Genomic DNA, 25,831 nt, shown 5'->3' with positions numbered 1-25,831 from the left:
TAGTTATCTTTTATAATTTATCTTATAGAATAAAATGACTTCATCATTGTGAGACCATATCTTCTTTTGGTTAGGAATGCATTATTTCTAAAGACCAAATTTCAAAAGAAATACTTTTTCTACTTGTCTGTCACATTCAAATCCTTAATATTTCTCTACCTTTGCAAACCAAAATTAACAAACAACACAAGGTGAACAAGGCTTGCAAATGTTGCCATCAGGAAGAGTACAAACAGCACCGGGTATGTACTATTGGCTGCAATGGTTTTTATCTGCATTCTATGAAACAATTACAAAATACTCAGTATTACATGCCAGAATTGAAAACTCTTTATATCCAATTCCAGTTTGATAAACATCGTTTGTCATAGCACAAAAGATTATGAGGCAATCATGACACACCAAGAAATGCCACTGAGACTAAGGCTGCTTGCTGCAGGCACTGTCCTACGTCTGTTAGCTCTGAGACTGAGCACAGAGAGCAAATGTAATGCCTGTCTCAGAGCTGAACAAAATCTTGGGTCGTTAGCCCATGTGGTCATCTCAGCAGCAGGCTATGACAGCCAGTTTGCTGTTGTCCGAAGTCACTTTTTAAGAGAACTTAATAAAAAGCAATTAAAACAGAACCTTTTTACAAGTGCATTCAAATTAATCGTAAACAATTTCTCTTCTGGGTGGCCCAGAACGAAGATGCAGACATTTGTGGTGATACAACTGTATTTGCAGGTGTCTCAGAGGGTTTGCCTCATTTGTGGTACAGAGAACCACATTCTTCCGCAAAATAAAGTATTTCAGGAAACATGAAAGAATACTTTTCCCTTGCGTAACTTTGGGTTTAGTTACAGGTTTTAGGGTAATATATCCACTGTACTGTCTCAGAACAGTTTCTCTAAAAACCATGCTGGCTAAAGAAAGGAAAGAAATGTCAGAGATCACTTCTTCTCTCTGGTTTTCTTCTCCCCGTGATTACTATCACCTTTACATAAGAGTTGGTTGATGAAGAAAAGTATGTTTAAAATTATGCTGCCATAAATACTCTTCCCTTATTTTTACTGCAGAGCAGTTTGTAACTGTGTGCACTTGTTCCTCAACAGAAACCATGACAGCATGCCAGACTGCCATGCAATGATCTTTCTACATGTTCCACGCAGCCAGATTTTAGGAACAACCCAAAAAACCTTCACTCCACATGGCTATAAAACCACATTTATTAAAGTATTCATTCTCCACAGCAATAAAGTAAAAAGTCATACGAAACCCCCACATATCTAGCCACACCTCATCAGTCTCCTAGATAGCCAAGATAATATTCCTTTAGTTTCCACTACTTAGCTAATTAGCAGATGCATTTTTCTACCGCAAATCCAACCTCTGTTTCTCAGTACATGTTACTAAAATGTAGAGTTTATGCTTTTAATGGCATCTCTGCTACCATCTCTTTCTTCTGCTGACTTTCAGAACAGAACCAAAACCCAGGCTTCTGCAGTAACACCTACTAATGATAATGTTCCTCTTTTGCCTGATAAAGTATTTACATATTTATATTTTCAGCTCTAGCTACTGGGATCTCCCTGAGCCTGGGTGTGATCCCTAACTGAAATTCAACATTTTTGGGTTTTAAATTTGATCTTAAGTGATTAAGGCTAATAACCTTCAGCTCAACACATAAAACAAAAAAACCAAAAAATAAATCAAATATCATGACAAAATAGACTATGATGGATGGTCCATAAAAGAGCAATATGAAAAGGCCAGCAAGATATTATTATTTACTGAATTTCATTATAACAAAAGTAGCCAATGAAATTATCAAGAATCAATAAAAAAACACACAGTACTTAATCCAAATGACACATAGTGAAATCCTAGAGCCTCTACTACAAATGTTGTGGAAGCCAAAATTTAAGAACTGTTAAAACTAGTGAAGGATCCACCCACTGAGGGTTATAAAGCAAAGGTACAGATACAAACCTTAACTAAGAAAGTGTCTAAAGCAATGATTACTGGAAACAAACAGTGAGTGAGATCTTATTTCTAACTGACACTACTGGGGACAGACTATTAGGCAGACTTTTATACAAGCCAAATTAACAGCCACAGATCAATTCTGTTTTACAAAGATAGAGGATCCAAGCAAATTTCCAGCATTGAAAATTGCATAATCCACAAACTGTATCACAGTTTGGGATTATACTTTCTTCAAAAGGTCAGGAGGTACAATCTTACAGCAATATAACACATTTTTGAAAACCAATTAAAAACCAATGTGAAAACCCACACATACACTTATGTGGAAAAGAGTACAAAAAGCTAGACTAGCTCATACATGCAAGTCACAGCCAAAATCGACTGCAACAGAAGAAGAGCTGTGAGCTCTATTCCCAAATTCAAATCAAATGCAAATTTCTCAAGATTTTAATTTTTTATTTTCATGTATAAGTTCTGTTAAGTCTCTGCAGTATTTTGGTAGTTATTCATAAAGTGTATCAGGATCAATATTCAAATCTAGAGCTGTAGAAATGACAGAGATTTAAGGTCATAAGTACTGATAAAGAATTTTCTGAATTCTTGTCAACTTGAGAGTTAACAAGCTATTGTAAAAATGTGGGCACTTATTACATGTGCTGACAGATTCAGGTACCTCTGTCTCTATTCAGATGATGACCATTCTTGTGAGAAATCACATCATATGACAGAGGGAGATTTGGAGAGAAATTTTTAACAGAAAACCCTATGAGAAATGTAATCTGAGGCTTTGAGGTTGCTAATCTTTCTCAGTTTATTAATTAATGCAAACCACAAGTACACTTGCAAATAGGACATGAAAATAAAAGTATCTTATACCTTATCTATGTGTGATCCTGTAAATATGGGCATAAACATATTTACCATGGAGTTTTAATATCCAACACCAAGCTGAACAGGGCTCTGAGCAACCTGATTTAGTTGGAGACACCCCGGCTCATTGTAGGTGGCCTTTAAAGGTCCCTCTCAGCCCAAATTATTCTAAGATTCTAAAAAGGTTACCCATGATTCTGCACATGAGCAGCACTGACTTGGTAACGTCTCAGAGTACAATCTGTTGCTACAGCAGAGAATAATTACACCAAATATAGCATTTTATTTAAAAAAAGCTTACATTGTTTGCCATTGTTGCTATTACTGGAAGCTCTTCTGAAATCTTACTAAGTGCTTTGAAACAGTTCTTGAAGTTTAAGCCTAAATTTTTAATGAATGTTTATATTCATGTGCCCTAATGCCAGCACTGTCTTTCATCTAGACTAGACCTTCTGGTGTGTTGCAACTCATCTCTATGAAACGTTTCAGAGTAGGCACCTCCAATCATTTTCAATTTTTATCTCCTTTTTAGTTATTTCTATATCTTTAAATCACTTCTCTCAAAGTTTGTTACCAAAGCCTTGCAAGCTCCTAAGGTCAAACTAATGGGCTTGGATGCCATATTGTCGCTTTTTTAAAACAAGCATTCCAGGTTTGCAAATCCCCTACAATGCAGAGCAGCAAGACTGGCGTTTTCATTACCAGGTCTACAAGTTTGTGTGTCAATTCTTATGTTACTCTGGAAACACCTAGTTTTCTTACTGGAACATTTCTGGCTCAGGAGTAATGCTTTCACCTCAGGCTTGCTTGTTCCCACAAGTTCTGTCTCTTGCCTTTACCTCTACAATCAAGCTCAAAGCATTTCCTCATCCTAGATGAACTACAAGTCATCTCCAATTTTTATGCCTTAATTCAAAGTATGGAAAGTTTTATTTTCCTTGACAGGTACCCGTTTTTTGACAGTTAATACATCCATTTCTTGTAACATTATAGGTCATGTTACATGCTGTAAACTCACTACCATAACTGAATTTCACATATATGAAAGTCATCACATAATATAAGAGTCTACTTTATTATCTTGTGCTTCTATAGGTTGAGACAGATATCTATCTGGCTCAAAAGCAAATTATGAGTGCCTTTTGGTTTAATAAAAGTACATTTTCAGCATCATACTTTCGTAAGCAAAATTAATGTATATAAGTTGTGTTTAGTTTCAAGCTGATTTTATCTGAACTAAAGCTAACAGTTAAAATAGTGTCCTCCTATTTATATGGGAAAACCTTGAGTTTTTCTACTCAGATCAGGTTCAAATCCAAAGAGCACTTTATTCAAACAGACTTACACCAAAGTTAATTTAAATTAAGGTTTCTCCTCTGACCCATTTCTCCAATATACCTTGAGAATAACAAACACAGCCAGTGACATGCATATTGACAACACTTTTACAGTTTGCTTATATATAAAAAAAAATAGGAAACAAGCTATCAAAAGAGGACACAATAATCATACACAGTCCATCTAAAAAGGAAGGGCAAATGCCATATATTTAAACACACTTAATAAGCCACCTTTTGAATAACTGGAAAACAAGTTGTCCATCCAATCCTTTAAACCACTGTTTTTAATTTAACTATAATTGCCCTATGCCCCCATCACTTCATTGTGCAGCTCTCCACAAGGAGCATTAATCCACTCACCACAGACAGAGCCTCGCACTAATCTCCTTAAATGTGGTCTCTCGGGGAGGTAGCGGTATTTGCATCCAAAGATACTGAGGTTTGACGTGTGGTCTCCAAAGAAGCGGAGCTGACGGTATCTCTCCCCACAACGGTAACAGAAATTAGTGTTACACTGTGAACAGGTCATGTGGTCACACCCTTCGGTTCTCTGGATGTGGATCTGTACAAGCAAAGGGAAAGAAGAAATATTATTTTTCCCCCCTTCCTAAGCACAGGAAAGCGGGCGTTACCTGGGGCAGTTCATGTGCCAGATGAAAAGAAGCTGCAAGCAACCCCCTGCAAAGTCACTACTTGCATTAATTTATACTGCAGCTGGCTTAATACAATAATAGTTTTCTGAGGCATGTTTCAGAGCATTAAATGTGAGTTCTATTGTTTCCAGATTCTCATTTCCTACATAATCCTCCTTTTTTGTTTAAATGCTCTTCATATCAGATGAGAATTCTTGCCCTTACTGAGATTTTGGTTTTATTCCCGAAGTAGATATGTTAGCACCAAGCTTTATTAAAAATAAAAGCAACACAGTGAATACAATTGTGAACTCTGTTTGACCCCTCCCCAGATGGGTTTCCCTCTTAGGCCACCTGTGGCTCCACTCCCTTTTCCATCACAAATTGATCTGGCATTTTGTAATAAACACCAGAAAGACACTGCTGTTACAGTACATGATTTGAGAAGTATGAATGCTTTCTCCTTCTTAAAAAAGCAAACAAAAAAAAAAAATTCCACAAACTATATGTGGAATAAAAACTTACACCAAGCTTTCATGATACCTAACAGCACAGCATGAAACAGGGCTGCCCTAGTTCTACAGCCATCTTTCTACCAATTGCCTGCTAAATAGTTCCCTATCCTGCATTCCAAGACCACATTCCACAGTGGATAGCCTAATAACTGAGGTTGAAAGTGATGCTTCGAGGTCATCTATTTTAACCCCTAACTCCAAGCTGGGATAACTCCAGACAGATCACATTGCTCCAGGTCTCATTAGATTTAAAAAATTTCCAAGCATGAGTATGTCACAGCCCCTTTGAGCATTCTTTACCATGCTTCACTATCCTCCCTGGGAATACTTTTTTCCATTACATCCAATTTGAATTTCACCTGTTGAAACATGCAACAGAGAAATCAATGCCTCCTGAAACCTCCTCTACTTACCTACATGTAAGTAGGTAAGTAGAGGAGGTTTCAGGAGGCATTTTGCAGAGAGGTACAGGCAAAGACATGGCATGACCACTCAGGGGCCCTGCAAGCACCAGAGAGACTGAAAGCTCAGCAAGCTCCAGAGAAGCTCGTGACTCCTGGGGTATCTGACATTCTTGAGAGAGTCAAATGCATTCGTTCTTTGGTGTTGATCAGGTGTGATCTGGGCTCTCACCTTGCTCGCCCAAACACCTACAGAAACTGGCACTCTATCCATGTAACAAAGTGTCACAAGGGTAACAGCAGTTCCAGTTCCCCGTGCCAGTCTCAGTAGTGATCTCAGGATTTGCTTTTCTATACTTTCAAACACTGCTTTTATATAAAAGAGGGGAAAATAGTCACAAAAGAGAGAATTGGGCTATTAAAAACAAAAAAGCTTTCTAGTGGGCAAGTATTCTAGTAGACTTAAAATTTGTCCGACTGAGCAAACATTCCCCTTCACCCCAAGGAATTCTGCTGTATTACAGGTGTCCTGTTTTCCAGAAGCATCTGAAAAAACACCATTGCTGATGAGCTTTATAAGCCACTTGACTTCAAAACTTTCACAGTTAAGCACTGACAGTAGGCAAAACAGAAAGAGAACTCTATCCAATATTATATCAACTTAAGCATAACTTTAAAAGAGAAGATATACACTTTTTTTTTCCCTAAAAGGGACATTATGCTGTCAGTTAAAATTCTTACTTCTCAGGTTACATGTAAAAAAAGATGTTGACTGCAGTTCTGGAGTCGGTTTATTTACTGTAATTCCTCAGATTAACTTAAACTGAAATGAAGGTATTTTAATAGTGACTTAAAGTATTTTGACAAATTAACTATAAAATTTAATTAAAATTAATTTTTCAAGGGACCAACTCACATAGCAACTATAAGAGACCTTTGTAATTTAAAGGGTAGTTTTCCTCATCTGCTGATTTCATCTTAAAAATGTAAATGAGGGAACTAGATTTTGTGACTAATGAGAATTAACTGGTTGCTTTATTTTCTTTTTGAATCAAGACTGTTGAATTCTCCTCTCTCTTCTGTAATTTACCAACCCAGCTGAGTTATCATTCATCCTCATTGTAATTCTGTAGAATCATGGAACAAAATTACATCACATTCTAAAAATAAGGTAATTTTTATTGGTAGTAAGAACTTCAAGGAGATGCTAGCAATAGCATTTTATATTCTACCATTCACATCAGAAGTATCTGCCTCTTAAAAACTGCCTGCCATCCTTCTACCCATGCTTTCCTAGAAGCCTCCCAGCTCCAGTTAGTCCTGAATCATTTGTCCATCTACTTGTTCCTGCCCCAAATTCTCCAGACATACTGTCCTCTTGAAACATGAAATAAGTTGATAAGGATTTATTATCTTGCTGACAAATACTGCAACTACATGCACTTCATATTTGCTTCTTCAAAAAGCCAACCATAAAAATATTTCAGTCAATACTCATCTGCACATATAACTGTCTTCCAATGCTGCTAATCTGGAACAACCAGCTGTACACGCCTATACCTTTTTATTGCAAAAACTCCTTTTTTCCAGTGAGTAAAGACTTGATTAGAAAAAAAGTGAAAAAACATCAGATGCAGGGCTGAACTCCCTATCACGTGCTTTGCAGACTGACAATGCCAGGTGAACTTTGTATCATTTGGTCAGGCTGCTTTCAAGCCTAAGACATGACATCTCACCAGATCAACTTCATCTCCGGTTCACACGGGCATGCCTCCATGCCCTCCAGATAATCCACTGACAGAGATGGATTACAAACCTATAGGTTGAGAAAGTGATCGCCGATGGCTCGGATATCACGAGTGTTCCTGCCCCACTGGCAGCACCACGGCGCACAAGAGGCAGCTGGGAGAATGCATGGGGCCAGGAAGGCTGCTGTGTGACTGCAGGCTCCCTGCAGCGTGGCCACTGCAAGCCCAGCTTCTGCCTCCATGCATTCAGTCACAGCTACAGGCTTCATCCTGCACCCACGGCCTGTTCAAAACCAAAGATGTACACTCACCGCACAGGGGAAGGTTAGCCATTCAGAATCCCAAGAATAGCTTCCAGAACAACAGTGGTGAAAACTACACACCAAGGGCAAACACATCCACTTTGGAGTCTTAAGTAGACAGCTGAAGTAGCACAGTGGCAATTTCAGAACCTCATTTTACCCACTCTGCATGTCACACGCCCTCTCATAGAAATCTGCTAGGGAAATCACTGCCAAGAGTTCTGAGGATGAGTGGCCAGGTCTCCTCCACCTCTGAAGAAAACCTGCACAGCTTTATCACTTTGTGTACAAATAAGGACTCTCCTCCCTCCAGAAGATGAGAATTAATTTGCAGAGTGCTTCCAAAAACTATGCCCTGAATTATTTGATAACGCTTATATGAATCAGAACAGATAAGAAGTACAGGCTCCTTTATTTGCATTGACACGCTTGTTCTTAAATTTCTGCTGCTGTTCAAAGCCTTCTAATCTAGAGCTGCTATGTGGTGTTTCCAAGATAGTGCTGCTTTTGAAATTTATGGTAAGATAACACCAACATGGAGTATTTCCTTGGTTTGCTGTACTCTAAAAACACTTGTGTAAACAAAAGCATTTTGTTGCAAACATACCAAGAAATTGTAAAAAATAACCCCTTAAAATAGTACTGGGGAAAGACAAATAATGTTATAAATTTTGGCAAATGACATCCAATAATGTAGCAAATTTGCACTTATTAGTGAACTTACTCTAGAACAAGACCAACACTTTTTGGACAAGTCTTCTTGAGGAAAATGGTCAACACTGACTCTCAAAATAGTGTATAGTAAATTTGGAAAAGGCCGTATTAAGAAATAAAAGTCAAAATAAATTTAAGATACCGTTTAAAAAAGTAGCATTTTTTCCATATTTCCATACTGACACACAGTCATAACATAAATCTATGATTAAGCATTTGGACTGTGTGTAACATTTTTATTATCTTACGTAAACACATCTGGGAGAGACCAGGTAAATATAAGTGATGTCTATTAGATGTGCTAAAAGCTGTATCCTACTACAGGAGAAAGCAATAAGCAATCAAGCTTATCTAACAGTCCCTGCAATACTGACATTACAAAGGATGATGTTCTTTCAAATCACTTACCCAAACCACTGAAATACTTGTATTTGCCTGAGGATCTGCTTCTGTATACACATACCCCCAAGTGTGTTTTGATTTTCTCACCTGCATGCCCAGAGAGGATAATGAATTCTATTTCTCCATGGTACAGCTAAAAAGAGTCAGGTTGTATATGTATGTGTAGGTATAAATAATTTTCTCCAGAAGCTATCTGCAAAATATGGTCACAGCTTACACTATAATCAGTATCACACTTTGGAAGTTACCAGGAATTTTACATATTACTTCAGTAAAGAATCTACCTCTACTTAAGTTTCTACCTTTAATTTCCATTCATTTCAGTTTTAGTGTAGAGATGAAATACTAGTATCTTTAGACACAATTTAACATTGACTTTCTCTCAATCTGTTTGCTAATTTTGGCTACTGCAAATTTTAAAGCAAAATATGAAAGATGCTAAAAACAAAGTAGGTTTTCACCAGAAACATTGCCTCTGTGGACCTAGAACATGGATAAATCTAATAGTGTGCTACAAATTATTTTCTTTGTCACTCTTTTTTTTTAATTTGAAAATAGGATTCTCATCTGATTCAATGTTATTTTATATAGAGGTTTTGGAGGGAGGGATGGATGGATGGATGGATGGGAAAGAGAGGCAGAGAAGCATTAGATCTAATCCCCCTGACTTCAAATTGTTAACTGTCAGAATGCTTATCCCTCTGTGCCCAAACACCTACTAAAGATTTGATGAAGAATACTGCTTAAGATGTATTTTTTTTAACTACCCAAAGATGTATTTTTTGAACTAACTGCCAGCTAAGTGGTACTTCTGATACTTTCAGGTTATAGATTTTATTTAAATACAGTATGTTGAGAGAAACATTTTGGACATTGTAGGCAGGAAGAATTTTTTTTTTCTGATTAAAAAATTATCAAGAGTTGGGGTAGCAACACAGTTTAATAAAAGGTTGAATTCCCGCTTCAATATTCACTTACAGTTCCACATTACCAGGAAGGACTTAACAGAGGTTCTTTTTCTGTGCTAGTTTCACAAGTTTCCATACTGCCTCCCACCATGTAGGAGGTTTTATTTTCCTTTGATTAAGAAAAGAAACCTCAAGTATTTTTTAAATTAGTAGCCAAATTCATGCAACTTCATGCTTCAGAATTAGTAACAAGCCATGTAAGTTTCAAGTGTCCAGACTTTCCTTTTGAAGATGGTGAATATTTAAACATGGCATTTTAAATTTTAACTTATTCATGCTGAATGTTAGACTTAGCAGTTTTAATGTTAGATTAGTTAGTTTTCGTTCCTTTTTCTTTCCAGCTATCAGCCTTCTTACCACTCCTGGTTTTCCACATTATTATTTTTTTGCTTGGTCCACTTTCTTAATCTTTTGGACGATTTATTTAAGTTACATCATTCCCATTGTCATAAAATCTGACACAAGTCAAACAATTAAAATCAAAACAGATACTTCTTCCTGCTCTGAAAGGAACAAAGTATTTTACTTTAAGACTTCCCAGAAAGTGAACATTTTTGGAACTGACTCAAATCTATCAACTCTTACCAAAAAGCAAGCTGCAAAAACTCTGTTAAAAGGTCACATGTGTGCAGGAGGAAGGGTAAACAACCAGCTGCTGATTTCAGAGCTTTACAATTTTGCTCAGTGTTTTGAAATCTTTCAATTTCAAGCTATGGCATCACAGGCATTTCTTTCTCAAAGACCAAAATATGACACTTAGTAACCTGATGAACATTTTCTTACTTGCACAGTATAAGGCTCGAAGTGTTACATATACTTTGTATGCTTATAAGTAAATTTTCCCATTCAATATTAATTTTCTACCAACCAGTCCAGCTTTGACTTACTACTCTGTTGGTACCTGTGAAAAAAATTTTGAACAAATTTAAGAGTGGCCTTCATTAAGGGCAATTGTGGCAGGGGTCTGCAGGGCTGTTGCATCTCATCTGCGTAGTGGGAAGTACTTCTCTCCGAATGGATCAATGACATTTTTAGGGTGTAGAACTGCATTTTAGTGTTGAAAATTAATAATAAGAAAGACTTCAGAGAAGTATCTACGTTGGAAAAGACCTCTGAGATCATCAACTCCAACCTTTGATCACCACCTTGTCACCTGACCATGGCACATCCAGTCATTTCTTGAACACCTCCAGGGCTGGTGACTCCATCACCTCCCTGGCAGCCCATTCCAATGTTTAACAACCTTTTCTGCAAGGAAATTCCTCCTATTGTGCAGTCTGAACCACCCCTGCAGTCTGATGCTATGCCCTCTAGTCCAGCCCCTGGCTGCCTGGGAGAAGAGGACAACCCCCACCCGCCTACATCCTTCTTCCAGGCACTGGTAGAGAATGAAGAAGTGCCCCCCAAGCTTCCTTTTCTCCAGGTTAAAAAGGAGACCCAGGGGGGACCTCAGACACTCCTCACAGGACTTGTGCTCCAGACCTTTCATGAGCTCTGTTGCCCTTCTCTGGACTCACTCCAGAACCTCCAGTGTCCTCCTTGAAGTGAAGGGCCCAGAACTGGACACAGCACTTGACGTGTGGCTTGTGAAGTCCCACCTCAAGGTACAGCTTGTGAAGTAGTAACATTCAATCCTACAAAACTTACAGTTTTGCCAAGTCTTAGTTTCCCTTAGTTACCTTGTTGACAGAGTATTTCCAGCCTTACTCAGACATTAAATACACTCAAACTCTCTGGAAAACCTGACAAAGGGCACTGAATTTCCCTAAAGCTTTCAATTTCTTTAAAGCGTTATTTTAGGATTAATTTATTTTGTAATTAATTGACTCAAACATTTCTATGATTCATCAAAAACCCCCTGTTAATAATTTCCATAATGTTTCTTTACATGCAGGCACTCTGCAGAATCAGTACAGGAATCAGCAAAAAAATCTGACCTGTTTTTCTCAATGGGTCATTAACAAGAAACTGCACAGCATGTGTGAATTTCATTTCCAATGCTGAGCAGAAGCTACAAGTATTTATCTAAAATGTATATTTGAACAGTTTGAAGCCACTACCTGCAAGCCAAGGGAGAGCAGCTCACCTTGCATTTTGGACACTTCTGGGCATTCCTCTGCCCGTGTTCGATTTCGTTGGCCCAGTGACGTAACAGCTTGTCTCCCTTCTTGTATTCTTTGCAGTTAACGCCTTCATGCCAGGGAGAGTGGCACTTGAAACACCAGACAAATTGGCAAGATGGACACTGGATCTGTATAAATGAGAAAACACCACACGTTTGCAAGCTGGGTGCTGATACAACTAGAAAGCCTGTTTTAAAACCAATGCTCTTCAATTAAGAGAGCTGCTGCCCAGCAAAGATCTAACATCTTTTGGAGGCTCTGTTTTAAAAACACAAGAAGTTGTGGAAGCTAGCTTGTACTTTTCCTTTTTAAAAAAGAGAAAATACAGAAGAAAATGCTAAAGCTGCGAAAGGCCTCAATCAAATAAAGCACAAGTAGCTTGGCTTAATCACAGGCACTACTTCCCAAAGTGATTGTGTGGCTCAACTGACAAAAGGCAGAATCAAGAAAACTTATTCAATTGCCTCCAATACACTTGTGAGAACACCTGAAAACTAGCTTGACAGTTTTCAGTGCAGTGGATGTGTCTTTCTCTAGGAATAAACTGCACTGCCTAGGCTTCTACAGAATGTACTTGGTCTTCTGAAGGGCCGCTACAGACCTCGCCTTCATACGGGTTATAAAGCTTATATTAGAAATGGTCCTGGGAAAAGGAGCCATGAGCAAGGCTCTCATCCAAGAGCCACAACTACCAACGGGAAGTCAGGCACCTCCTTTTGCTCTTGATTGCGTCAAGGCAAGCTGAGCCTGTGCCAAACAGCCCACTTGCTACAGACCACACCTAATGGCAAAACCCACAAGCCATACTCAAATTGAAAAAGGATCTATTTTTCCCTCTCCCTCAGTTTTAAATCATTGTGTCAAACAGGTACCATCATCATCACATCTTCTTCCACAGCCTGCGTATTTTTTTTTATGAAAAGCTAAGGCAGCTGCTGTGTTTGCAGGAGTAATAAACAGAGGCACATTGCAGCTGCTTATCTGATGAGAGACAGGCCTCCAATCTGGATCATGACAAAGGACAGCAAGACCTAGAAGACACCTTAGACTCAGGCACATCCAGGCTCCTGCAATATGTTCATTTCTGCTGTGTTCAGCAGCAAAACATCGCAGCCACTCAAGCAACCGCTGAGCCCTGTCCACCACCTCCAGCTGCAGTCCGTGTCTGGCACTGCCCTGGCTTTGTACCCAGCTGATGGATGGGACTGAGGAATTCAACCAGCCAAACCAAGAGTTTTTGGTTATATCTGTGTCCAGACTTGGTTCACCACCAAACCACAGAAACATCTGTGCTGACCATGAATGGTGTGGGGGTGATTCTCAGGAAACAACATGCTAGAGTGTAGTCACATGTGAAGTCTCCAAAACATATTTCTCAAGTTCTCACTCCTGCCAGGAGCTGTGCCCTCCTGTTAAGTCATGACAACTGGTGTTATGCTTCCTTGACTACAATTAAGAGTCCAAAGTAGGTGCTCTGATCTCCCTTACATATTTTGCTGGGGCTAGCCAAAATTATCTACACATGCAACCACTGCATCTTGTTTAAAGAGAAACAACATTAGGACTGAAACATGTGAATTACAAACATTGTTAGTTTTTACCTAAAAACTTGTCCAAGGCCATGATAAAATATTAAACAAAAGCAGCACAAAACAGTGCCCTTTCTCAAAATCTAATGAGCAAGTGGTCAATATGCTGAATCGACAAAAATATACTAACTTGCATCTCTGTTTCCCTTTAGGAGATGAATTCTCCTAATAAAACCAGCTTAACAAAAAGGAAATTTCCTGCTCTGAGGAACCTAGAGAATGACAGATATATATTTCTATTAACCACACTAACACAGAGCACTGATAAATATTTATGCAATAAATTAAAAACCAATATGCATAAGACAGTCATCTAACCTATCCTAACCCATATCTATCTTTCTTTTTTCCTTTTTGTCCCCCACTTCCTCCCTGCACTGAATTTATGTCTTTCAGTAACACAAGTCAGTGTACTACTGCTGGGAAGACAGATTATAGCAAGCACCATATTGCAGGGCTCAGTCCTTGTTATGCCTCAGCCAAAGATGGAGCTTGTAGCCTCAAGTCAATGTTTTTACAACCTGAAAACTTTTCTCAGTTGCAGTATTCAGACATTTGAGAGAGAACACGGTTGTTAACAAGTAGAAACCCAAATCAACAGGTCAGGAAGTTAAAGCTTCTTCCTTAAAAAAAAAAAAGGCAACATAATTTAAACCACAAGTTCTGTGGGTTGTTTTTTTGTTTGGTTTGTTTTTGATGAATATCTGACAAATTAATTGCATACTATATCCTTTTATTATAGCATGTACATAAGCAAAAGCAATGTAGCAGTGACCAGGATATGTATTTAAATTTATACACACACACTAACATCAGATGTTTCCAAATACATTAATCAGAAAGTACTGAAATACAGGATGAGGCTATAACCACAGGAACTCAAAATAACATTTCTTACCACAAATGGCCCTAACTGAACTAGTGAGAACTCTATGTTTCATTACCAGTTTCCTCTTCCACCTGTCACCCTGACAGCACCTTCCTCAAAACTAACTTGTAAATACTTTTTATATTTTGAATGGGCCATTTCACTTCTCTGTGTGTTCAATGCTGAAGCAAGCAAAGAAAAGTACGTACCTCAAGTACTTATGAACCTTATTTTTCTTGGAACTAGTAGCTGCAGAAAAACCCCTAAAACCATTCAAACTTGGATGCAATGTGATGCCCCTGCGCTTAAGAAACAAATAGAACAGGGCAATTAAAGCAGTCTTTCACATTCTTATTCCACTTTTTCTCTGCTTTTCTGAATGTTAATGTTATTTGATTCATGCTTTAGTAGTTATGCATGAAATCACCATAGCAAGGACACAGAAATGCTATCTACATATGATTTTAAACCAGTAAAATATATTATAGTCCAGCAAAGCAGACAAACTATATGTGCAAAACAAAACATTAACCTTGTGTTTTTTCAGATATGTTTTTTCTCATACTAACATTTCCCCACTTATTTTATGATTTCTATTTCTGTTGATTAAAATTGAGAGAATGGATATATACATATCCATTCTGTCATACATATATACAAATTTCTATGCCACTTGGAGATCACCCTCCCTTGAAATATAAAAGATTACACAATTTTATGTTCTAACTCTTTTGGTTCTCAGCTTTCTGAAACACTGACCTTTCAGGCTAACATTTTCCATTTTGTTAGCAAGCCTCTTTACTGCAAGCTACTTATCTATCAGTTTCCTCACCTCACAGGAAAAGACTTTTCAAAACTGATAGATAATTTCAACACGAAACACAACTCTGTGACCTGATGATAGCCAAACTGACTGCTCATAAAAATACTCCTATAACCTGAAGGTACAAAAAGCTTAGTGGGATTTCAGCTGCTTGGTAGAACAGTAGTTATATAACAGGATGGCCAAATTAATTATGCAATTAACTGATTACATGAATTACAGTCTCTAGCTGCAGAAACTGTCACTTTATTTGAAAATAAATATGGGATCCAGTCAAAACATTTTCCTTCTCACCATCAACCCATTCCCTCTCTTGAAACAGCTGAAAATAAGCAACAACAAAACAAACAAATTTTGTACCCCATTAGGGCTGATCTTTGATCCAGCTCCCAGTGTGACACCAAAGCATCAACATAAGCAAGAGCAGGCTGGCAGGAATGAACTGCTGAGAGAAAGAGGGAGAGCACAGCAAAATCACCACATCAGCAGCAGCTGAGGGTCAAGGTAGATTGAAGTGATGCACAGCCATGAAGATATCTGCCACTTAAAGTCTGACCTGAAAGTGGGGAGCTAACAGATCAAAGCATCTCTGCTGGTACAAATTCCTGCTAGTTCTAGAACAACTTTCAGAAACTCTTTAGTAGTTCAAAAAAAGATAGTTTGTGTAACAACTGCATTGAAAAACCATTTACATTTGCAAACCCAAGCACTCAAGTCTTCCTTTTATGTGACATGTATCTCTTGACAGAAGTGAACAAGAAAACTTCATTGTGAATCTCACAGAGCAGAGTATTGCTTCTCCATGGCAAGTGGCAGGTCAAAAAACTGACTCTAACAGGCAAAAGCCAGAGCTTCCTCATAAAACAAGTCTTCTTACTCACTCTTGTGAAACCTTTACCTGTTCCATGCACAGGAACTCAACCAGCAATTTTTCAATTTTGCCCATTTCCATTGCTCTTTTGCATAACAGTTCTGAACAAAGGTTTGTTAGGTCTTGTCTGCAACCACATTACACTCTCAATTCAAGACATATGAGACAGGGCAAGGAAATTTTCAGAGTTAATGCTGGATCTATTTGTGATAAAAATATTTTATATAGAAAATTAAATAGTTCTCTTGCTCTTTTGTGTGGCCCTAAGTGGCACTAATAGTAGAAGAAAGGTTTGGATAAGCAAGTTCTCCTTTTCTTCCCCTCCTCCTTCCTCAACATACTTGTTAACTTTCTAGGCTTAGTACACCAAAACTTGAATCTCAGCCAATTGAACTGCTGGACCTAGATCAGCTTAGCTGACACAAATCAGCTATAATAACAAAAAATAATTTATAACTTTGTTGTCTCTTTAAATTTCCATGTTACTTATAATTTTAAATACTGTATAAAATTTTAGAAATGGCATTAGCATTTTTAAAGCATCAGTTCAAATAAAGTCTTGGATTTTAGAGTGCTTTCCCCTTGCAGTGTATAAGAGTGAGTGTACTGGCTGTGCTGTGATCCTACCAGTAGGCTTGTGCATATGTGCTCCCCACTCGACTCAGTTCTCTAGAAGCCAACACTTGCAGTGCTGCTGCAGAATTCACCTGGTGCAACTGCTGTTTACATTACTTGCATAGCAATAGGGCAGCCTCAAAAACCTTCAGTCAGATGTCTCCTATGCTATACACAAAAGAAAACCCATCTTCACCTCCAAACAGCCTAAAATACAAGACACAATGTGTACATGTAATCATATGAGAACCTAAGAAAACAGGTAATATTGGCCACAGCTATGTGTTTATGTAAATTACATATACTCCATGTCATAACAGTCATCTTTTTAAACCTCCTCCCTACAACAAAACTTCTCCTTGTGCTAAGCTTAAAACAAATTACTAAAACTGTACCTACATTAGGAAGCAGCTGAGGTTCCAGGAGTATGCTGAAGCTCTGTGGACCATGATCATCCATACTGCTTGCCAGCATTTTCCCAATTATATTTCTGACTAGCATCAGCTAGACATTCTTGCACACAACTTGCGCTCAGCTCAAAGGAAACATCTTGCCTGAATCTGTTGCCAGGAGATTTAAGCTCTGCAGATCACAGGTACACACACTGAACCACCACATGACCAGTGAACTGCCCCTGGCTTGCACCATGCATCACACAGTCTGCCATTCTTTCCTGTTGTGGTTTGTAGGGCAGTTGGGAACATTTCAACTGTAGCATTTTGACTCATAAAAGAGCACTGGCTGTGCCCTGAGGAATGTTCTCAGATCTGGCAGGCCTGTGATACAACAGCTGCACCACCAATGACCCACACTTGTGGGACACTAACAGCCTCTGACACCTTAAGAGAGGAGGCTGCCAAAGCATTACAAGCTCTGATCTACCCTGGGTTACATCTGTTGTGTGCTGATGATGAAGCAGTTGGGTGAAGGAGAATAGCTTTGGGCAGAAGGAATTTTACTTGCAGTTTCAGATTTTTTTCACCTCAATGTAAGATGACAAAAATTTGGAAACACTGAGTCCAACAGAGTGTGGCATGTAATTCATGCCCTACACAGATATGCACAAATAGCTCATAACTTAGAATTAGCTTTGCCAACCTTTCAACTCTAATGAATACACAACCTTCCACCTTTTAATCTTCATACTGGGCTGAATCTTACACTTTGTAATTAGGGCTATCTAAACAGTCATCTAAACTCCTACTGAGGAGAACTGGTTTGTCCAGGAAAGGCCAGCTCAATCATGAAATTAACCACAACAAATCTAATAACCAGATAGAAAACTATCACAGAACATGGTGCTGCAGACCACTGTTGTCTCCTGGAACTTAGATGGACTTTCAGCAGCTCAAAGCTTATCCCAAATTCTCACTTTTTATCTTTGATTAAAATGACAGTATAAGCAACTCTTCTATGAAAAGGTATGCTATAGAAATGGTTTTTCCCCCTCCTCTATTTCTCTGTGTATGATGAGACTACAGTAATGTATAACCTCTCATAAGAGGATGAAGAAATCCGAATCAACAAGCAGGACAGTATTACTAAGGAAGAAGCAAAGCCAACAGCCTAACACCATAGATGCTCAGAATTCAGTCACCCAGAGTTTCAGGGAAAACTCTGAAGTTGTGTGTCTAAAGTTATTGGTTGAAGAGGTAACTCCCCATTCCCAGCCTCTTCTGATGTGACCATATTGTTTGCATGTCAGAAAGAAAACACTCCTTAAATTAAAATGTATGTCAGGAAAAAATTATGCTATGTACCAAAAAAACCACAGGCTGAAGAGTTCAGCTGCTTGAACTGTTAAAAGTCAATTAAGTACTTAATCAGTGATGTACTACAGGTTCACATTCCTAATCACAGCTTGCACACAGCTCCAGTGAAACAAAAAAGTTCATTTAATGCTCACCAAATGCTGTCCTACTTTTGCAGTGCCATCTAACCCACAGCCCCGGCAAGCATGCTCACTTTGTATTTGTTCTCCAATTTGGCAGGGGTAGGAATGTGGCCTCTCCTCCGGAAGGTTGTAAAGTGCTTGCACTGAGGGCATGGCTTGGTGCTGGAGTCAATGCGGCTGAGTTCCAGGAAGTATTTATACTTGATGATGTCGTCATGGGGCAGGTTATAGAGGACAGTTGTTTCATCCAGGTGTTCGCTGCACTCTGTGATGGGGCATTTTATATCCGCTTGGCCCAGCTGCACCTACATATGAAAAAAAAAAGAGCTGTATGACTTTTTGCCTGGAAAAGTTAAGCTAGCATTGGTGAATTTTGAGAGGAAAATTAAGTTCAAATACTGTAACAATTCAGATACTACCCAGCATACCGTCTTCAAATTATTTAATTTGTGCTTGGTGGAGTTATATCAAGCACACTGCAATTTTTCCAGAGAGCATTTTCAAATCCAAACAGAAAAGCTAATTACCCTGACAAGTGCAATTATTAAACATATTCTCTTAGAATGTACCATGGCTACATACCATATACCATGGCTACATACACCACAAAACCAAACAAGTCCTAATTAACGATACCCACTCCATACTTTGAGTGTAATGGTGAGTGCACTACAGTCATGGCTCACAAAAGCTGTGAGAAAGCAGCCAATGGAAACATTTGCATACTGTAAAGTGACCTGGGAATCACAACAGAGAGAAATTCAAAATCAATTTAGCATCAGCAGCTCTGACTCCAGAACCCTGAGCTGGTTCCTGCTCAGTACACTCAGTTCCTCTGCAGTCTGCTTTCAAGAAGCTCCTTACATGCCATACTGCACAAGCAGAAAGTTTTAGCTGAGCCTGGGGCTGATCAAGCTAATATATTTCCCCAGAACTCAGGAGTTGAAAGTTTTAAAAAACACACTCCCCAACAACAACATTAAAAAACCTTAATAAAAACCAGACAAACAAACAAGCTTGAGGTTAACAGGGCAGAAACTGTTGCTGATCTAGAGTCCTGATGGGCCCAAGCTGATCCATATGTTCAGATATCCACAACGCGTTTCTAGAGCTCCTGGATCCAAGAACAGCAATGGACCCAGATCTGCACCCTTCACGCTTGGCAGGCTTTAACTGCTCGAACTTCATGCCAAAACAGCAGATCCTACTTGGTCTGGGAACACCACAGTTGCATTTGCTTGGCAGTGAGCCCAAGTTAATAAACCCTGCTGGATCTTGAGAGTCTGCAATGACCCGGCTAGAGCATGTTTGTGTCTGTCCCAAGTGAGTTTTGACTGCACAAGTGCAGCTGACCAGCAATTCAACTCCTTCCTTATTGAGTATCTCCATGAAGAGACAAACGGTGCAACCAGCATCTCTTTCCAGGAATTACCATTTGAAGATTGGCAAGTTTGATTTCCCCACACTGCTTATTCTTTAACATCCTGGATTAGAGAAACCTGCCGAACAATACACTAAATAAGACAGAAATGCCTCAGATTTGGATGCAGATCTCGTTGCTTCATAGTGGTACCAGAAGACACAAGAACTCCACTAATGCAGTATTTAAGCTAAAAAAGGAGGGCAAAACCCTAAAAAGCAACACAAGACAACCCTGTCATTGTTGCTTCAGCAATTGAGCCACATGAACTATATTGAATGATAATTCAGACAGGAACCAGAGGATTAGAAGAGTCAAAACAACATAGTATCAAACCTTTATACTGATTTAAAAAAAATAAAATCCTATTGAACCACCTCTGTTCTCTCAGCAACGCAGCTAAAACTCAGGAGAGCAAAGAGATTGAGTACATGTTAGAAATGCAGGGTGTGGATGGTGGCAGCAAGTCTCAGACCAGAGCAAGGTGGAGAAGACCCCAGCAAGCTTTGGTGCCCTGAGCAGCCTTGGCTCATGGCACAGGCAGGTCAGGATGGAGACAAATCTGTCTGCAGTATGAAGGAGAGGCAGCTCCCCAGTAATACACCCATTCTTAGGAGGGAAATTCCCCACATTTAATTTCTAGCTCTAAAAGGTAAGCAGAGCTCTGCCACATGCAAACAATGCCAGGCTCAGCTTGGATTTTACATGGACGAGTACAGGAGGAGCATATACTCAAAGACATTAAAAAAACCAACAAAAAAAAAATCCCCCAAACCTCACATAGGACATGCTGGGGAATGCCAGCATTTTATACCTGTAGGACTGATTCACCTGTAGCAGCAGGTAAAATTGAAACCAAGCATACAGACCACTGGACTGTTCCCAGAAGAATCACCCAGTACATCAAGGAGCTGTACTTAAAAAGCAGATGACAATCAGTCCAGCACTACAGAAAACAAGCATGCTGAACTAAGAGAACAACTTGCTACAGAAACACAAAAAGCTAGAATTAGAATCAGCTTTTGTTTAGACATGTACAGGTACACTTTAGAATCGAAGAGTCAAATTAATCCCACCTATGACTACATCATTAAAAAGAAAAAAAAGTTAAGTATTAGGGAGGTATTAAAAAAACCATATCTTTTTGCCAGGAGTAAACTAAGCTACAATGGGGCTTACAATGTAGTAGCACTACATAATGAGAAGATGCATTGTATCTGACAGTACTAAGGCATTGCTTATATTAAATGCCAGTTAGAATAAACTTGCATTTATAAAAACAAGGAATACAAAGCTCCACATTTTCTGTACTTCATGCCCACACAGAATATGATTAATATATGTGGTAAGAGTCGGGTGTGGTTTCAGTGTTTATTTTGAAAATATGTTTTACACCCACTTGAAATAAGTAATTTTTAACCTCTGTAATAGTTTCAGCTTTTCAAGTTTGGCAAATACTGAGCCTTTTCCTGTGTTTTGAATAGGACTGAAGTGAACAGCGCTGGCTTGCTTATTAGCAGTAACTTCAATGGAGCCTTGTCCTACCAAAACAGTCCATCTTTGTGCACTAACATCAGCAATTGATGGAAGTATAGCTTTAGAGGTAGCCTGTCAGGCTACCTGCTGCCATGGACTCGGGACATTCTACAGAATGAGAAAGGAAAACCAAAATAATTTTCTTTTGGTTTTGCAGAGCCATATCCCTTCAATATCAACTTCTCACAATGTCAAATGCCCAAGTTTTAAGAAAACCACTGCATATTAAGAAGTTTAGAACCCTCAGTACACAGAACAGCATGGTCTACTTTCACAGCATGAGGAAAGACTCATATGTCTAAGAGCAGCTGAGCTGCAGCAGTGTTAAATGTCAGGCAGCATCCAGCTCTTATACTCCGTTGTGCTTCACTTCTGTAAAACATCTCAGGAGGGGATACTCTGCTTACAGTTCAGAAAGAGAAAGCAGGCTCTAGCTCCTTTCATCCTACAGAAAGGAACAGTATGTACCTCCTCCTGCCAATTCCTGACATTTTATTTTAAAAGCATTTTTATTGGTGGGTGGTAGGGATGAGAAAGGGTGGGAGGAACAGACACAGGACATGCACATGGACTCTACAATGACTTATCTCCCAAGAAAGCAATGATACCACCAACAGAAAACAGTAACAGATGGCATGATACTTTAAGTCAGAAAATGATTTCCACACCCTGAGCCTTCTTTTAAAGGAAAACTTTGTTTCAGATTTTGCACAGAAAGCAAAGTTCAAACTAGACCAGAAAGCACTGATTTATACCTGTCATTTGGCCTGCCCCAGGCTGGATGTAGTGTGACATTTGCAGGCTGTACTTGTGCTGCTGTATTGCAGCCATATTCCTTAAATAGGAGGCCATTCTATTTTATAATATATATTTACAAACAAGCATTTTCTAAATGAAACTTCACTCTTAGTTCAGAGATGCACATGCTTAATTGCTATTACTTCTTAAAGCTGAAAGTGAACATGGCCATGCCAAATGCACACTTCTGTAGAGAAATTTAACTTCTACCAGTGCACCACATTGTTCCCTGTAAATTACCAAGGAAGTTATGCATTAAAAAAAAATTCTGGAAACATGAAGATGCAAGGGAAGGAAGAGTCTAGTCTAGAAGACTTTCATACTCTAGGTGAAGAAACAACTGGATTAAAGCTCCCATTATTTACAAGTAAAATCCTATTCCTTTCTAGTTCACTGGAAACATTTCTTTCATTTTCATTGGTAAGTTACAAAGCAGTGAAGAATTACTTTTCTTGTACGTTTGGAAAATGTGTCATTATCAATTTATTTTCTTAAAAAAAACAATAGTAGTTTGTGGAAAATACTTTAAGGAATCACCATGATTCAGAACTCCACAGTGGCAGGTGCTAAGCAAATGAAATCCAAGTAGACACGATTCAAGAAGTGCAAACCAAAGACACATTTTGTGCAAACCACTACACATTTTGCACCTGCCTTTAAGGCATTTCTGTGTTTTTAATACTAACTTCACCAGTCTGGATCCCTGATTTGTGCCAGTGATATCCTGGCATTCTCCATCAAAATTCTTTAAAAAAAAAACCTGTGAAATACATTGTCTTTTTCACTTCATCCATCCACCCTCCTCGCTCTCAATCTGTACAAAGCAACACTAAACAACTAGAACTTAGAGTATTAGATCAGCAGCTACTTAGTTTGTATCACTACCAAATAGTAAAAACATCTTCTGTTTTGTGTGTGTCACCTCCTCCACAGAACATTTTCACACAAATTCTTCCCCGTTGTTCATTACTTCACAAACCATACTCCATAGGGTGTTTCACTTTTACTCCCTCTTTAATTCATTTCTCAACAGACTTGCAATAAGTTACTTCCTGAATGCCTGTCTCATTCAGTTACCATCTTCTCTGACAACCATCTGTAACATCACTCAAGAGTCATCACTCCTCTCCTCAGGAGGGAAAGGCTTCAGTAGCCTTTATCAGGGCATGCATCACTGTCCTCAAAAGGATCCAGAAGGCATTCAAAATAATATATTTGATCATTAAGATAATGTAAAAGCTATTTACTATTAATAAAAGTTGAACCAGAGTATTTTCTATTGTCACCAGCTCAGGTTCTGAGGATGCTCCCCTTCACATGTCCTCTGAGTCTTTGTTCTCCTGTCACAAGTACTGCACTTGTGGATGCAGCCATGACAGCGACACAGTGAGTCCTGCTCCATGTAACATTCAGAGAGAGTCACTAAGGCACAAACACCACAGCCTTAAGCAGACACCACCTCTTCTAGTTTTGACAACAACTTGTTCTCAACGAGTTTTGCATTAATTACTACACTGTCAATGCTAAAAAAGACACAAAAAGAAGCAAAGTCTCAGGGCCTTTGAAGTGCTTGCTAGTCCCTCATCCTTCAGGTGAAAGGCACTCAAAAGCAAGAGGTAAGGTATCTAAGTAACTGCATCCAACCACCACCAGCACTTTAAAGGTTTGACCTTCCTGCTCCAAAAGCAAGTCTTCTGAATGCTTTACAAAGCATATTTAAACACAGCATCAACTTTAATTCTCATCTAGGTCATCTAGTTTTTACAACTTCAGCCAGAGGCCGAGATTCCAGCTTCATTCATAACTCTGAGGACCACTGGCAGGAGCACACTTACACACATCCATGTCCCCAGGAGCACTGTGGAATGGTGCAGCTACACACCAGCGAGGGTCACAGCCAGCACCACCTGTGTGGGAAGAGACCAGAGTGGCTTTAGCCCCAGAAAAAACCCAAAACTTTTAACTGGCAAAACTGTCCTAGGCTGCCTGGAGCAAAACCCCACACCATTTTGTTTGTTTCCCATTCAAACTTCTTTTTCTCTCCACAGTCACATCTACAGCTCTCCTAAAAAAACTATGAGGATAAACTAGAAAAATATTCTTCAGAAAGCACCTTAACGACACTAAACCTATTTCTTAAATGCCTCTTAATTGTTTACTCATTTGATGACATGGTGACACATAGTTCTACTCCTTTTCTCTTCCACAGAACTAGATGTTACCTGCTCACATGGATCTGATATTAGCAGAAACATCCAGATTTTACTTGTCCTCACCAAACAGGAATAGGATTTATAGAAAATTACTTACAGAAAAACAAACTAATACTGAAATTCTCTTTTGCAAGAAGTGAACAACTATCAACATGGAGAGCTCTCCTTTTTTGTCTTTTCATCTCCTGTTACCTCAGTGAGTGAATTAAAAAAGGAAACAATTTTATCTCAGCAATGCATTTAGAAAAACGGCACTGCATTAAATCATGCCTCTGCCTGCTACTACTCATCCATCCCAGTGCACATCACCAGCAAGCATGGAGGTTATTATCTGCTTTCTGTTCTGGTGTTCTGAAATCCACAACAAGCTGAAACCCAAAGCAGAGATAAAGCTTAGTCCCATGCCTGGACAAAACCAAGGCATGTCCATACAAGGCAGGTACACCTGAACTGGTGCCCTGTTGATCTGGGTCACTCTGGCAAAGAGGCATGCCAAAGTCTGACTGACTGACTAGTTAGAGACTGACTAGCAAAATGCTTCATCCCACACTCTCCAGGGCTTCCAGAGGTTGTGAAAGTTATCTTTCACCTCTCCTCCCCACATGTGTGTGAGGGCAGAGGGAGGGGGAAATCCCAGTAGAGGAAGTTAACCTGGGAACAATAATGGCAGAAACTGCAAACCTTGGAGGAATCGAACCCAAACCCACAGCCCCCTCAGTATTCATTAAGGGAAGAAGGAAAAACACAAAAGCTCTCTGATTTTTCCCAGGTGTGCATATTACCAATGTAATTATGCTTATGCTGATTTTTCTATTCCTTAGAACACACATTCACTTTTATGAAAAGATCCAAAGATGCTCTTGAAAGAAGAGCATTGAGGACAGCAGAACAAGCCAAATACCTGCCCTTTCTCAGCTGGAAAAGAGATACAGTTGTCCTGCCTAGGAGAACAAGAAACCCCATATTAAAACTGAGTGGGTGCAGGAAGGGATTTCAGAAAAGAAGCAAGGGCCAGGAAACAATCCATGTACCACGACAAATTTAAATAACCTGGGCATCTCAGGAGTGAGCCCTGCTTGGAGGGTCTCAGTAGTGTTAGGAAATACTACTGCAAAGTAGCAAAGAAGCAACACCTTCATTATAATGGTAGTGGTTTGTCAGGCTTTCAGCATGGGTATAAAAACATTTCCTATGCCTTTCTTAAAGATGGACAGAAAATTA

At 39.1% G+C, this 25,831-nt stretch overlaps 1 protein-coding gene across 1 annotated transcript in view; it reads right to left on the bottom strand.

Moving 5' to 3' along the window:
• The window catches only part of RNF217 (ring finger protein 217), a 63,884-nt gene that overhangs the window by 13,265 nt on the left and 24,788 nt on the right, over nt 1-25,831 (bottom strand). Inside the window, exons 2-4 of the mRNA XM_064413064.1 lie at nt 18,715-18,948; nt 11,947-12,111; nt 4,539-4,740 (exon numbers count right to left, since the gene is read on the bottom strand). Of these exons, the coding sequence (XP_064269134.1) occupies nt 4,539-4,740; nt 11,947-12,111; nt 18,715-18,948 (601 nt within the window). The remainder of the gene's footprint in view (nt 1-4,538; nt 4,741-11,946; nt 12,112-18,714; nt 18,949-25,831) is intronic.

Source organism: Passer domesticus, chromosome 3 (genome assembly GCF_036417665.1).
Source record: "Passer domesticus isolate bPasDom1 chromosome 3, bPasDom1.hap1, whole genome shotgun sequence".
NCBI classification, from domain to species: domain Eukaryota; kingdom Metazoa; phylum Chordata; class Aves; order Passeriformes; family Passeridae; genus Passer; species Passer domesticus.
This window is presented reverse-complemented; position numbering and strand designations above follow the sequence as displayed.